The 14,535-nt window shown below is 35.1% G+C and overlaps 1 protein-coding gene across 1 annotated transcript in view; it reads right to left on the bottom strand.

The window, feature by feature from the left end:
* Positions 1–1,264: 1,264 nt before the first annotated feature.
* Positions 1,265–14,535, bottom strand: part of slc25a28 (solute carrier family 25 member 28) — a 35,188-nt gene continuing 21,917 nt past the window's right edge. The window contains exons 2-4 of the mRNA XM_028795678.2: positions 10,574–10,802; positions 3,608–3,664; positions 1,265–3,283 (exon numbers count right to left, since the gene is read on the bottom strand). Of these exons, the coding sequence (XP_028651511.2) occupies positions 2,763–3,283; positions 3,608–3,664; positions 10,574–10,802 (807 nt within the window). The 3' untranslated portion in view covers positions 1,265–2,762. The remainder of the gene's footprint in view (positions 3,284–3,607; positions 3,665–10,573; positions 10,803–14,535) is intronic.

Below are 14,535 nucleotides of genomic sequence, written 5' to 3'. Positions count from 1 at the left end.
ATATAATGTTTATGGTCAAAATTACTTCACATGGTCTAAAGGAGCTTTCTAGAGTGTCAGACAATTTCTCAGATATCATGTTTAACTAAGCAAAGCACTCAAGGTAAAGCACAACCTCTATACTGCTCTAGAGTGTTCTGTTGTAAAGACCAGAAACACCAGCACAGAGGTAGGACATCATGTATCATGGTTCTTGTGCCATTGAAGTGAACCGGTGCTTAGGTAAAGGTGTTCTGGAGGTTTGAAATCACTGGAGGAGAATGAAAAAAATAGTCCAAGCAAGTATTAAAGCATGGCAGTAAACTTTTGAATTTACTTTAAAAATATGTTTTAATTGCTGCCAAAGTATGTAATTAAGAAGATCAGATGTATACCTGAGTGGCAATTCCAAAAACTTTGCAAATGGAAAATAAGGATGAAAGAATCAAGTTTCCTAATTTTCACAAATCCTATCTGAATTTTTATAGTTAATTGTATAAAGCTTTTGAACTTGTATTCTCTATTACAGTGAATAAACCAAGCTCATAACTGTACTACCTACAGATTACAAGTTTACAAGGTAGTTTTTAAACAGCACAAGAACTGTATGGCACCTTCTAGGTACAGGCACTGAAAATATAAAGTTCAATATTTAAACTCACAACAAATTAAAAGACCAAATTCTCATTTTTTATGGGCAGTCATTTCAGAAAAAATACTAAACTTAAACATATTAAAAGGAATCTTCAGAAGATGCAGTAGCCTGTACCACACAGATTAACTGACAAGATCATCAGGTAATACATGTAAAACAAACCCACACTTGTTTAAGGTTACTAGATTAAAAGGTCAGGGTCACACCTGTATCTTAGACCAAACATCACTCTGACACAAGCAAACAAACTAACACCAGACACTTCTTCCTACCTCAAAATTACATACCTTAGGCCTAACTTCATGCATCCTTTCTCCTAGTAAAAACAAATATGGCTAATAAGATGCAGCACCTACCTCAAAATCCAGAACAAACAGCACATCTGCTTTGGGCACAGAAATCAGCGCATAGATAAATATATTTGAAGTTTGGCAAGTGGAAAAAGTTATTAAATGAAACGGGTAATGCTTGACACATATATTGATAAACTTTGAAACAATGTAATTATAAACTTAAAAATCAAAGTACAGTAAAAATGAATGCATTCAAGGTAATATCCAATTCTTAGTAATTATTTGAGAGAGAGAGAGAGAGAGAGAGATGAACAGAATTCACACTTCAGGCTTAATGTTCCATGGATGAACCTCACTTGCCTTTGGTTTATTGATGGTTAATAGAACATACAGATAATCCACACATGAATCCTTTAGGATGGTCAAACTATAGCTAAAATGTTGACCCTGGAACAAAGTACATTATTAAAGCATTTCTCCAAAAATTTTCAAGCAAAGCCAAATGGAGTATGCAACTTTGCCTTGTTCAGGAACGATACAGCAGCTGCCTTGAAAGTTGCATTAATAATAAACAGTGATCCTTTGTTATACCAACCATTAAGGCAATTTGTATGTAAAATTTCTCTTTAGTGGCAATTACAAAATATCTTTATAATTGTGCGCTGCTTACATTTTCAGAGTAAACTAACAACATACGGAGATGTTCAGTGAATCGGATTACTAGACAAGCAACACTCAGTACATCTACACATGTCTTCTCACAGATGAAAACTGGATTTTTTCTTGTGGCCTCCTTTTTATATGGATAACTTATAATGGCATTTTTAAAATGCATCCATATATGAGAATGAAAAACCATCCGATACATTAGTAACACAATTTAGTAATACAAAATACAGAAATGTATCTTCTTTAAGAATACACTTAAAACAGTGTGTACTTGAAGATAATGATAGATTAATACCAACCACACAATTGTAGGATAAGTGAAAGAAAAAAAAAGGCATTTTCCTAAATGTTTCCACCCTTCTCTCCTGGCAGATTTGAGATCACAAATCTTATACATTAGTCCGACTTCTGTGAAACACATTCAGTCTTTATGAATGTTGATTAATTGGAAATGTCACTTAAAAAGGAGTTCTTAGTACACAAAATGTAGGCACATGTTAATATTTTTAGTAAAATGATGGTAACTCTAATTTATCACTTTTTGAAGTTCTGGAATAAGACTGGAAATATATTTATTGATAAACTAAATAAAGACAAAGATGGAATAGATGCCAGAATGTGATCATATTTAGATGCCTTCCCAAAGCAGAGAGAGTTAAATCACTGTAGGTCATCTTTACCATTTTAGTAAAAATGAACACAGCCTAACAATGAACACTGACACAGTTCACATCTTTGTATCTCAAAAGCATAAACAGCCTGGTGTTATACAGGAACCTGAAAGGTTATACTGCCTTCTGAATTTAAACAAAAACTGCTCGTTTTAGGTTTGAATGACTTGATCATTATCCATCATCATCACTAAAGGATTCTGTATTCTGCTATTTAGCACGACTGTGTTATAGAGCAGGTGAAAAGCTCAATACTGCCACCTTCTGGCCAACTGCATTTTTACTTGCATTTAGGATTTAACGGTTTTTCAAATGCACTATTGCAATCAATTTGATACCCTCTGAAGAGTATAATATCCATCTAATACACTAGTGAAATGAGAAGTAAATCACTTTCTCTGGTGAAAGATACATTTTATGCTTGTCTAAGAGCACATTTCTTTCTATGGAAAGTCAAAAAAAAATCTATTTTCGGTTATAGGGAACACTGAATGATTAGAGTGCTTTTCTTTTTTCATGCTGGTGTTTGGTAATAAAATATTTAAAGAACTCATAGACTGACCAGGAGATAGCTGTTGAAGGCATCTGGTAGATGACCCTAGCCTGTACTCCCTTGAAATATGCAGGAATACCACCCAGCCTGTAGACAGTCCGAAAAGCATGGGCCAGACCTGAGATATGTCCATTCACGTTGAGGGAGTTCAGAGCCAGTGATTCCTGTGTATTCAGCAGTGTCTTGCAAACGTCCAGTGGAGTAGTAGCTGCTGCCGCCAGTGCTCCTGCAAGTGCTCCTGATATCATGTGTGTAGAAGGTTTATACTGTCTATGAGGATTGAGCAATTCTTGTAGATACTCGTAGGCCATGAAATGCAGGGCTTGGAAAGGGACATTCATGGTGAGTTGTGTAGTGTAGCTGCGGTAGAAAGCCCCTGGGCCTTCTTTCTGCCATACCGCTCTCATACAGTCTAAAACGCTGCGGTAAGGAGAGTTGAACATCTGCATTCTCTGCTTCACCACTACAATAAAAGAAACATTGCAGATTAATGATGCCACGTTCAGAAATGTCACACAAGGTGAAATAAAGAACAAAAAAGTACTATGATATTTAAGTCATAATTAACTAACAAAACATGCAAAAATGGAAGTCAATGATCAATTAGTTTCATATTACTATATTAATACTGTTTTATCCCACCTAAACAAAATACCGAAACAGCACACTTGCAGTGAAGAATAGTTGCCTGTAATTGTCCCATAATTCTTAATACTCTGTAAGATAAAATATATCAAATTCTTAATTGTCATTTTCAGGAGAGAAAAAAAAATGTAAACTTGCATACCTTCGGCTGGATTCATTGCAGCATCATGAAGTAATGTAGCTACACACCCAGCAGTACCTGCAATATTATTAAAAGAAAATCTATAGTCAAGAGTCTACAACTGAACATTTTATTATTCAAACCTCTTTGATATTCAAAGCATCAGGAACAGACGATAGGTAAAAATTAGTGGTACTGGCACTAAATATCTTTGCTTATTTTTAATATATCTTTCCCTACAATAGGCTATGCACCTGAAATATTAACTAATACACATTAGTCAAAGGAAGTATTCACTTACCCACCATCTTGCACACCTGCAATAAAACAAGTTAAAAAAAAAATGAAAAAGAAAAAAAAAAAAAGAAATCGAGACATGGTGTATAAAACACCAATGTAACACAGCACTGTTTTTTTTAAAAGTACAGATCTGTTCATTGACACTGAACCATTATTTTGCAGCAGGAAACACCTAGGATATATGTAGATACCTATTCCATGTGCAAGTTATTTGTTCATCATTTAAGGAAGTTCATAATCAGAGAAATAAAAAAAAAAAGGCTCTAAAATGACAAAGCTAGTGCGCTAAGAGTGCATTTTAGGGAATATCACGTGAAACCGAGAATTCTCAAAACAAAACCCAGCTATTTTCATTTGTTGAAGTGCTTAATGATAGGTTTTGTTTGCTAAGTATGTTTCTGAATGAGCTGCAATTAAATAGTCTGTCTACAAATGTGATTTTAAAAAAACATGGTTTTGCTATCTATGGTAGTACCCAGATAATAAAATTAGTTATGAAAAGATTTTTCTGTTCTTTTGACTGCTTTGAAGAGTATGCCATGCATTATTTCACTTATCTGGTACCATAGCCAATCTTATCTGCTTTTCAAACAACTTTAACTTAACGTCACCATAGTGTATATACAAACATTTATATTTATCGATTTATGCATTATTTAAAGAGTTACTGTAAAAAGCCAAATTTCTCCCTGGTGACAAAAAAAGTCCTGTGTGTCTATTATACAGTGTCTTTCCTATATTTCAAGCAAAGAAAACTCTTAAGGCCAAGTGTACTGGCATTTTGGGCACTCATCCAGACAAGATGGCTGAGAGAATTTTTAAAGTCAAGTTTTGTCAAACAGCAAAATGATACAGAAAAAGTTTGGTAACCCCTCTCAACCTGCATAATAATTTACTCTACTTTCAACAAAAAAGATACCAGTGGTATGTCTTTCATTTACTAAGAACATCCAAGTACTGTGGTGTTTTCTGAACAAAGATTTTTAGTGAAGCAGTATTTAGTCGTATGAAATTAAATCAAATGTGAAAAACTGGCTGTGGAAAAATTTGGGTACCCTTGTAATTTTGCTGATTTGAATGCATGTAACTGCTCAATACGGATTACCTGCAACACCAAATTGGTTGGATTAGCTCGTTAAGCCTTGAACTTCATAGACAGGTGTGTCCAATCATGAGAAAAGGTATTTAAGGTGGTCAATTGCAAGTTGTGCTTCCCTTTGACTCTCGCATCTGTATATCATCATTCTACAATTCAGCACAATTTGCACAAAGTACATCTGTATGGCAGGGTGATGAGAAAGAAGCCCTTTCTGCACTCACGCCACAAACAGTCACTTACTGTATGCAAATGCTCATTTTGACAAGCCAGATTCATTTTGGAACAAAGTGCTTTGGACTGATGAGACAAAAATCAAGTTATTTGGTCAAAACAAAAAGCGCTTTGCATGGCAGAAGAAGACCACCACATTCCAAGAAAAACACCTGCTACCTACTGTCAAATTTGGTGGAGGTTCCATCATGCTGTGGGGCTATGTGGCTAGTTCAAGGACTGTGGCTCTTTTTAAAGTCGAGGGTCAGATGAATTCAACCCAATATCAACAATTTCTTCAGGATAATGTTCAAGCATCAGTCACAGTTGAAGTTATGCAGGGGTTAGATATTCCAACAAGACAATGACCCAAAACACAGTTTGAAATCTACAAAGGCATTCATGCAGTGGGAGAAGTACAATGTTCTGGAATGGCCGTCACAGTCCCCTGACATGAATAGCATCGAAATCTATGGGATGATTTGAAGCAAGCTGTCCATGCTCGGCAGCAATCACATTTAACTGAACTGGAGGGATTTTGTATGGAATAATGGTCATAAATACCTTCATCCAGAATCCAGACACTCATCAAAGGCTATAGGAGGCATCTAGAGGCTGTTATATTTGCAAAAGGAGGCTCAACTGAGTATTGATGTAATATCCCTGTTGGGGTGCCCAAATTTATGCACCTAATTTTGTTATGATGCATATTGCATATTTTCTGTTAATTCAATAAACTTAATGTCACTGCTGAAATACTACTGTTTCCATAAGACATGCCATATATTAAAAGGAAGTTGCAACTTTGAAAGCACAGCCAATGAAAAACAAAAATCCAAAGAATTAAGAGGGGTTCCCAAACTTTTTCATATGACTGTATACTACAAGCCCCAATAAAATGCAGCTATTCAGGAGTATTTTGGATTTAATTACCAGTTTCACTGCCTTGAAGACTGAACAGAATAGAGTAAAATTCTCTAAATCCTTAGACTTCTTTCAAACCTATAGGCTTGTGCTAATAGGCAACATCAGCAATCGATTGACTATTTACACTGCCAATAGAATTCCCTTTGCCGATTTTCCAATTGTTAGTGGACAGGTTGCAAAAGACTGTACACTAATTGCATTTACACTAGAACATTTAAATACAGTACTTCTTTAAAAGATACATTTTTGATGGGAAAATGGAGTTGTAACTTAGTAACCCAACAACATCCTCTATTGTGAGGTTCAACATGGCAGGCATGTTTTGTACAATTTCACGTTTTCTTTACTTGAAAAGTTTACAATTTTCCTCACAAAAGTGAAGACCCACTGAAGAAGCTGATAGGTAGCTTATTGTTAACAATAAAGGGGCAGAGTATGTAGTAAAAAGCTGATGTTCGGATGGTTCTCAACAAAGTTGCAAGTGTAAAGCAGTTAGTCTGGATGCATGAACAGAATGAACACTAGGGAGATAAAATACTGCTGCCCGGTCTCTGCATGCATTGTATCACACTCTTTAATAAATGCAAAAAACACAAGGCAATGCCTGAGGGGCTTGCTGAGAAAACAAAACATGAAATTTTCAAAATGTATACCCATCAAAAACATGATGCAGCCAGTGTTATGGAATCTTGTCACTGGTACTGGCTGTAACAACTTATCCAGTGCATTTGCAAAGAGTACTGTGCTCTCCAATGAACTCTGTAGGAGAGTTACATCAAGCTCCAAAAAGGGAAGCAAATCAGTACAGTAGCGCAATCAATAGCTCACATATCTTGGGTACTGCTCTAAAAAATGAATTTGACATGGATTAGTATCTAGGGCTAAATCCCATGTTTTGCTTGGTGTTGCCAAACTTGTACCTCTATGAAAATCTGAGTCTCTTGTACTCTGTTTGCATTGCATGGAGATGCAACTTTACAAAGCAGATGCCAAAGATGGGTGAAGATCTGTTATATTTGCAAGTGATGTGTGCACAATTTAATTGGTAATTAATGCAGAGAATGCCCGGTTGTATTTCTGCAAAAAATGTTTATATGGTTAGCTTATAAAAAAGTAAGGACATAACAAATTTAACATTTGCTGGTAGCACTTTCTCCGTTAAATATTTCTCAGTGGGGGAAGAGAAATCACTCGATACTGAACCTGGTTGTTCAATTTATGGCAAAGTGTCAGTAAGAACACACTGTGGCATGTTTCAGTAAAAGATTTCTTATTTGAACAGTCACAGAGTATTAAAGAAAGCATTTCATTTTTCTTTATCTTTACCGAAATACTCGCACAGCACTAAAAAACACAATACCTCTGAAAAGGAGTTCAGTGTCTCGCTATTTACTGTAAACGTAACATCCGAACAGTATTTGCAGATCATAACTAAATAACCTAAACTAATTTTCATCAGTGTCTAAATACAACTATAATTCAAAGGAACTGCATACTAACATTAAGTATATACACAACATATGATGCGGTCAACCTCAATGTACCATCCCATCCACAGCACATTTCTTCATCACGCATTCAAGTTGACTTTCTTCAACTGTTAGCAACTAATCAGCGCTGCCTTTCCAGTATCTCTGCTGTAAGTAAGCTTATAAAGACTGAAAATACATATGAACAACAAAAATATCCATCTACAGTTTTTTTGTTTTTCGACATTATCGATATAGACAAATCATTTTTGGCTCTACTGTGAACATTTAGTTATAATTAATATCGAATTATATAGTCCGTAAAAGTTCTGATATGCACGTTTCATTACTTTCTAAAAACTTAAACATTTTATGCTTTTCTCTGACTACTTGCACTTGTTACCACAGTAGGAAAAAAAAATATTATATAATTAAACTGCACATTTTTAGACCCTAATTTATATATGTGTATATCCCATGGTTACTTAAATTATTAAATAATCTGCTACCTTTGCACACATCTGCATGAATAGGACTTGTTCACTGTTTACTTTAACAATTTATGGCGTATAAAGGAAATGGTATTATGGCATGACAGAGTGGCTGGTTTGTTGAAGGTTGCATTTTTCTTTTTTAATAAGATAGTAAGAAAATAAGCAGGTTTAAAAAAATATAGTAAAACCGATGAGCATTATGTCAAGTTTTGTTAGCCTTTACCTCCTCTACAAATTAACAGTCTTTCTTCAGTCCAGCCAACCTCCAGCCCTGTTTACATGAGGCATTAACATGATTTTTTTCAGCGATCTGATCACAATTGGATAGCACTTGACGACATTAAAAAACAAGAATAAATAACCTTGTGACCAGACCCCAGTCAGACCATTTCAACCATATTCAAAAGCTGTCAGAAATGGATAGACCCACTTATTTTACATATGCTCTGTTCCAAATGTTTTTATACAAGTGAGTAAAGTGCACATGAAACTGCATGCTTTGCATCTAAGTTTGCATTCCAAGCTTACCATGACTTATTTTCATCTTAAAAGGGGCAATCTTTGCTTGAAAGCTAACAGTGAAATTCATAAAAAGTACAATCAAAAAATGCCATACTAAAAGAAACAGTTCATTATTACTTTCACCCAGTTCAGCATACATATGTTCTGTTAGAAATTAATTAAACTATTCAATAAAATCTTGTCAACAGGACAATAAATAAAAATGGTAAGTTTCTTGAAATAGCTGAAACTGGGCAATTAAATACTGAGCATAATGCAAGTCTATGCTTATAGGCAGTCCTCTTTAACACTACTTTCTCATGCCCTTTCACTTCATATCAAAAGGAAACTCCTTTCCATTGGGCTTGGATTCCAACTGTTTTCACAAAGGCTAGATGTTAGATCCAGCTGTGCATGTTATGCTATGGGAACTAGACAGTCTAAAGTGGGAGTGGGGTTAAATTTCTAGTAGCGGACACACCTTTAATTGTGTGTATTGCTTTTTAACATAACAATAACACACTCATTGCCTTAAGTCTGAACTTTGAATTGACAGGTGTATTACATGTTACTTTAGTCCCCCCACCACCACGTGACAACAGTTATAATATTAACATGTCCAGTTTGAGGTTACTGAAAGAATTTTACACGACAGCACCATTCTTAAAGTGGTATAACTGCAACTGAAACATACTGTATGCATCCTATAACCCTGCAACACAATGCACAAACACATTTTAATAGTGCACTTTCATTGCAACAGACTTTCTCAATACACCAAGTTAACCAAAAAAGTCAAAAGTGAAAAAATTTCAAGTTCTGCCATGACTGAACCAAATATGAAGGCTCCCAGAAATTAGCCAGAAAGTAGAAGATCACAATTCTGACCAGGGTTGGAGATAAATAAAATATGCTTAACTACTAAAACCAGATCATTTTCAAAAATAAATAGTTTTTATCTTTTAATACTCTTACCATAGGAAAAAGATTTGACTTTTTGGTTCCCTAACAGGTTTACGGGTATGTGCCACTAACCTTTAGTATGTGAGACAAAGAAAGTTTTTTTTTTGATAAGATCTTTGAGTCTGCTATGATTTCAAAACAAATTTTAACTGAGAATAATTTCTACATAAAGGTTGCGCTTTTGGTGTAGTGAGCAACACTGTTGCCTCATTGATCAAGCACCCTGGGTATGAATGGTTTTTTCTGTCACATCCACAATGTGTAGGTGAGGTTCATTAGTGAATTTAAATTGATCCCTATGTAAGTATAGGTTCCCGGAGCAGGACCTGCCTCTCTGTATAGACCCTTTTCTTGCTTTGCACCCTGTGCTGTCAGGACCTTAACCCTAACCTCTTTCACCAACCCCACCCCTTACTACTGGACTAAAGAGTTTTAGAAAGTTATACTTTTATAATTACAAAAATGAGAACAATCCTATTTCTTTACTTACAATATGCTAAAAAGAGACATGAAAAAGCAGGAAAAGAAATGCTGTAAATTATACTTTTTAAAAAAATTCCATCCGTCCACATCCTATTCTAGAGTAGTTGTCTTCTATTTGGTATAAATTTAAACAGAATATTTTGAATCTAAGGTATACATACTCTAACAAGTGGAATGCATCAGATATCACTGTGTAAATCTACCTTCAACTAAACAAATCAAGTTTTGAAACATGTTAGCAATAGTAACAGATTAAAAAAAAAAAAAAAAAAGTTAAGATTTTTGTTCAACAATGCAATTACCGGCATCTTAAACAACTGTTTCATATAAAATAAGTGCAAATTTTAGGCTGTAAAACACAACCTTCCTTAAATGATTAAAGTAGATCTCGAAATAATCTAAAACTGCAACAAAAAATTCAGCAAAAAAAAAAAAAAAAAAAAACTTCTTTAGTAAGCGTATAGTTTAATGTGGAAATCTTTAAAAAGCTTATTGAAAATGCAAGTAATTTTCTCCAGAGTTGGAGGAAGGGCACTGGTACCATTAGCCACATGGCTGTTTGCACCCGGATGGATGATATCACCAAGTGTCTTTTTCAGCTTCTCGTAGCAGGCAAAGTAGAGTGCATGCGCTGGACCTGCCCCTATTGCTGTAACATTTAAGCCTCGCACAGGGCGCCAAATTCCCTCAGTCCTGATGATGCGCCAGAGAGCATCCATCACATTCCGGTAACGTGCAGCAGGCTCAGGTTGAAGGCTCTGCATCCTTGTCTGTTGAAAACAAGAAATATGTTCAGCAACTATACAGATTCAAATGTCATCCTAATACAATTAATTATGAATACTCAGCAAGTAAAGCTTGTTTAAATGTACAAGCATTCAAGGTGATGAATACTAACTCAAATGGAGTTAAAACACGATCCGAATTAGATAGATAGATAGATAGATAGATAGATAGATAGATAGATAGATAGATAGATACTTTATTAAGCTTCTTCAGTGGCACAAACAGTATAAGGTACAGTAGACAAATGAAAGCTTCAACAGTAAAAACAAAACCACTATTTTTTTCCTATTACAACTTCAGTCATCAGTCACATTACACATTTTAAGGTTTATTTGCTAATGTATCCCTATGTACAGTAATGAATGCATTTTATATATTTTGCTTTTCACAATTCAAGTTGTCAACTAAATTCAACGGACTTCAGTAATATAATTCAGAAACGGTTTTGGAAGTCGCTTAGAGTTGTTAAATATGATAAAACTGTGGTGAAGAAAAAGTATGTACACTGCTGCAAAATACTGTATGACCACTCTGCCTATATTACATTTATTACCATATATAAATGTTACCATACAATATGAAACCTTTCCTTTGTATAAATAGGACATACAGTACTGGCAAAGTTAATCTGTAGATATTAAAAATTATCTAGTGTTTCAAGTTCTCTTCTAAACTACATTAGTCCTAAAAATAGTTTTTATTATTGCATGCTTGAGGCAGGACTATGGTTAAATAAAAATACTAACAGAAAATGGTTTAATAATTACACCATGTGATAGGTATGCTACAACATCCAATTTTTGGATATGATAAAATTAGAAATTTTCAAAACTTGCTTTGCCTCCTCTTCTGAAAGATTCTGGGGGCACTAAGTTATCCTTAAAAAAAAAAAAAGGCTGAGAATTCAGGAAGCCTCAGAAACTGCCCAGTTGACTATTCGGAAAAGAACTGGAAGTGTGGCACAGCCACAGCAAGCAGACTAAATATGGAGGGGAAACTGCTGAACCTAGGAAAGCTGGCAAGGAGAGAAGAGGACAGTACTTTTCCAGCCAGAACTTAATATAAAAGGACATTAATTCAGAAAATAACAGTTCAACAGAACGTCACAGAAGGTGTCTAAACTAAGTGGCCACTGACAGGTGAAGCTGGAGTTTCACTGTGAATACTGATCATTTTGGGGTTGTGTGTTTTGGGGGGTAGGGGTGGACACACCCATGGGGCTTAGTGGTATACATACAATGGGAATGCTATACAATCAGCTCTAGCCTGCTGTCCCTGTAGCAAACCTAGACCAGTCACAAACCGCAACAGTAATTCCAGGGTTTGCCCTGATTGCGACTTCAGGAGGAGATTAGGCATACATTGAAAGGAGAGCTGGGGTAAAGCAACAAAAGTCCCCATGAGAAGTAACAACCGAATTTATATATTCTGTTCATATTTTCCCCATGGACCAGCTACTAGGGTAATCATCTCAAATAATAGGTATACAACGATAACATTTAACTTCTAAGCAATATAATCATCAAATAAGCATAAGTTGCCCAACTCCTTGCCTTTCACATGTCCCTTCAAACATTAAAAATATTTTTAAAAAGATAAAAAGGGAAAAATAAATAAATAAATGGCAAATCCCGATCAATCCAGAGCATCTTATTGGTAGACATTTTATTGATTATATACCTCCATCAGAAGAAAAAAAAAAACAAAAAAACAAACAGAATCCAACTTGTACCTGTACAGTGTGCTGCTCAAAAACTAAAATCTGGAAAGAAAATCCAAAAAGAAACAGCGACTGACATTGGATTGAGTCTTTCTGTGTGCTTTAAAATTTACCACACAAAGGACTCATTTTTAGATTATGTACTGTTTTGGCACCATTAGTATTACTGTTATTTTTGTCATTATTGTTCATTTCATATTATTTTTACTCATCTTTACTATTACTTGCATCATTATTATACTTTAGAGATTTAATAATGTAATTTTATGCCAAAAAAATGCAACACATTTTACATGTTTCTGGAATAAAATGCAACGCTAAGGAGGCTACATAGCATTACATCAGGACATGATGGGGGAAAGAGAGAAAAGCGAGTACTCTGCACAAATGCAGTAATTCCTGAAAAGTTTGATTTTTTAATGCACTAAAACATTTACATGGTGAGCAAGCTCTTGCTTATTGCAGAAATATTCAACTTTTTTTTTCTTTTATCACTATTCTATAATTGTGCCTCATTTGTTACTAAGGAATTAATTTTTTACATTTTGTTAAGCTTGCAGTTGCTTTTCAATCCAGTATGGAGCTCCGAGTTTGGCAATCATCTGCTCAGTGGTGCAGCAGTGGAGCTGCCTAAGTGCACAGGAGGCGGTAAGGATGTGGCCAGTCTGTGGTACCCATAGTTTAAATCGAGGTTCTACCAAACCACATTTTAAGCAAAGTAGAAGGCTAAAAATAGGCTGAAGTATATTCTTGCACTTAAATCAATACAAACATTCAGGAACTTGGATTGTTCAGTGAATTCATATTAGTTTTTGCTCACTTTTGACAAAACTGACAGCTACCAGTTCATAGCCGTGTTGTGACTAAACAGTGTTGCGATTTAAGCTCATTCATTTAAAGAAATGATGATTACATCTGCAGTGGACCGACTTTCTTTAAACCAAAGTAAAAATCAGTGAACACAAATAAAAACTGAACAATTCAAGGAAAACTTTCAAGTAAACCAATGGTAAATATAAACCATGGATAAAGCTGACATCTTTCTAACTCTGACATTTCCCAGTAATACCACAATTGACCTTTACATTCTGTTATGGTCTTTTCAGAAATGTCCTTAAATTTTGATAATTTCAAAGCAAATGTATTCAATGGCAAACAAATAATGTTGTATAGTCCTTCTCAAACCCATTTACTCAAATTCAGTGAAGCAGAGCATATCCAGGCTGTACTGGGCACAACGCTGGAAAAGACAGGGTATCAGCCCCCAAAACAAAAACACAACCCAAAGTCCACACAGATGATTACATAATGGATTTGAACAGAGTACAATAGATGTTTAGATGAGTAGCACTTCTACTTTACAGATCGAAACATATTTTGGCTAAATACCTCAAATTCTTAAGAGCATTCCACATAAAAAGCCTTATGTTGACTGTTCACCGGCCTTAAAACTGAAGAAAATTACACTGACAGGCAAAACAATAGACTTTGAATTAGGGATACACCAACTGTAGCAGTCCATTATCAGTATCAAATGATAAAGCAACAAAATGTTGCAATTGGCTATTGGCCGATTGTTAGAAATAAGTTGATACTTACTGCCGATTAAGCCCTTTGCAAAAACATTTTCCATGAAGCTCCAGCAAGAAAACTTAGCAGACAGAAAAATGTCTGCAATGTGGGATCACTTAAGTGTTTGTGCAGATGATACTAGAAATGCTATTTGCAACCACTGCTCTGCAAAAATTGAAGGGAACAGCAATAGTTATAGTTTAGGTAAAACCTGTGCATGTTTACAGTACATGCACATTAGTGCTGGGCGGTATGACCAAAATCCATATCCAGAGGTGCTTATCAAAAGTTGTATTGCACTGAACATGTCTTAGAAAAGGAATAGTAAATATTTTTTGTAAACTAACTACACTTGTTAATGTTAACAATCTCTGTCCACTGACATGTTAAAGCGACTTTTTAAACAACTTTACCATCATTAAACT

Source organism: Erpetoichthys calabaricus, chromosome 2, assembly GCF_900747795.2.
Source record: "Erpetoichthys calabaricus chromosome 2, fErpCal1.3, whole genome shotgun sequence".
NCBI classification, from domain to species: domain Eukaryota; kingdom Metazoa; phylum Chordata; class Cladistia; order Polypteriformes; family Polypteridae; genus Erpetoichthys; species Erpetoichthys calabaricus.
Note: the sequence above shows the minus strand (reverse complement) of the source record. Positions and strands in the feature narration are given on the sequence as shown.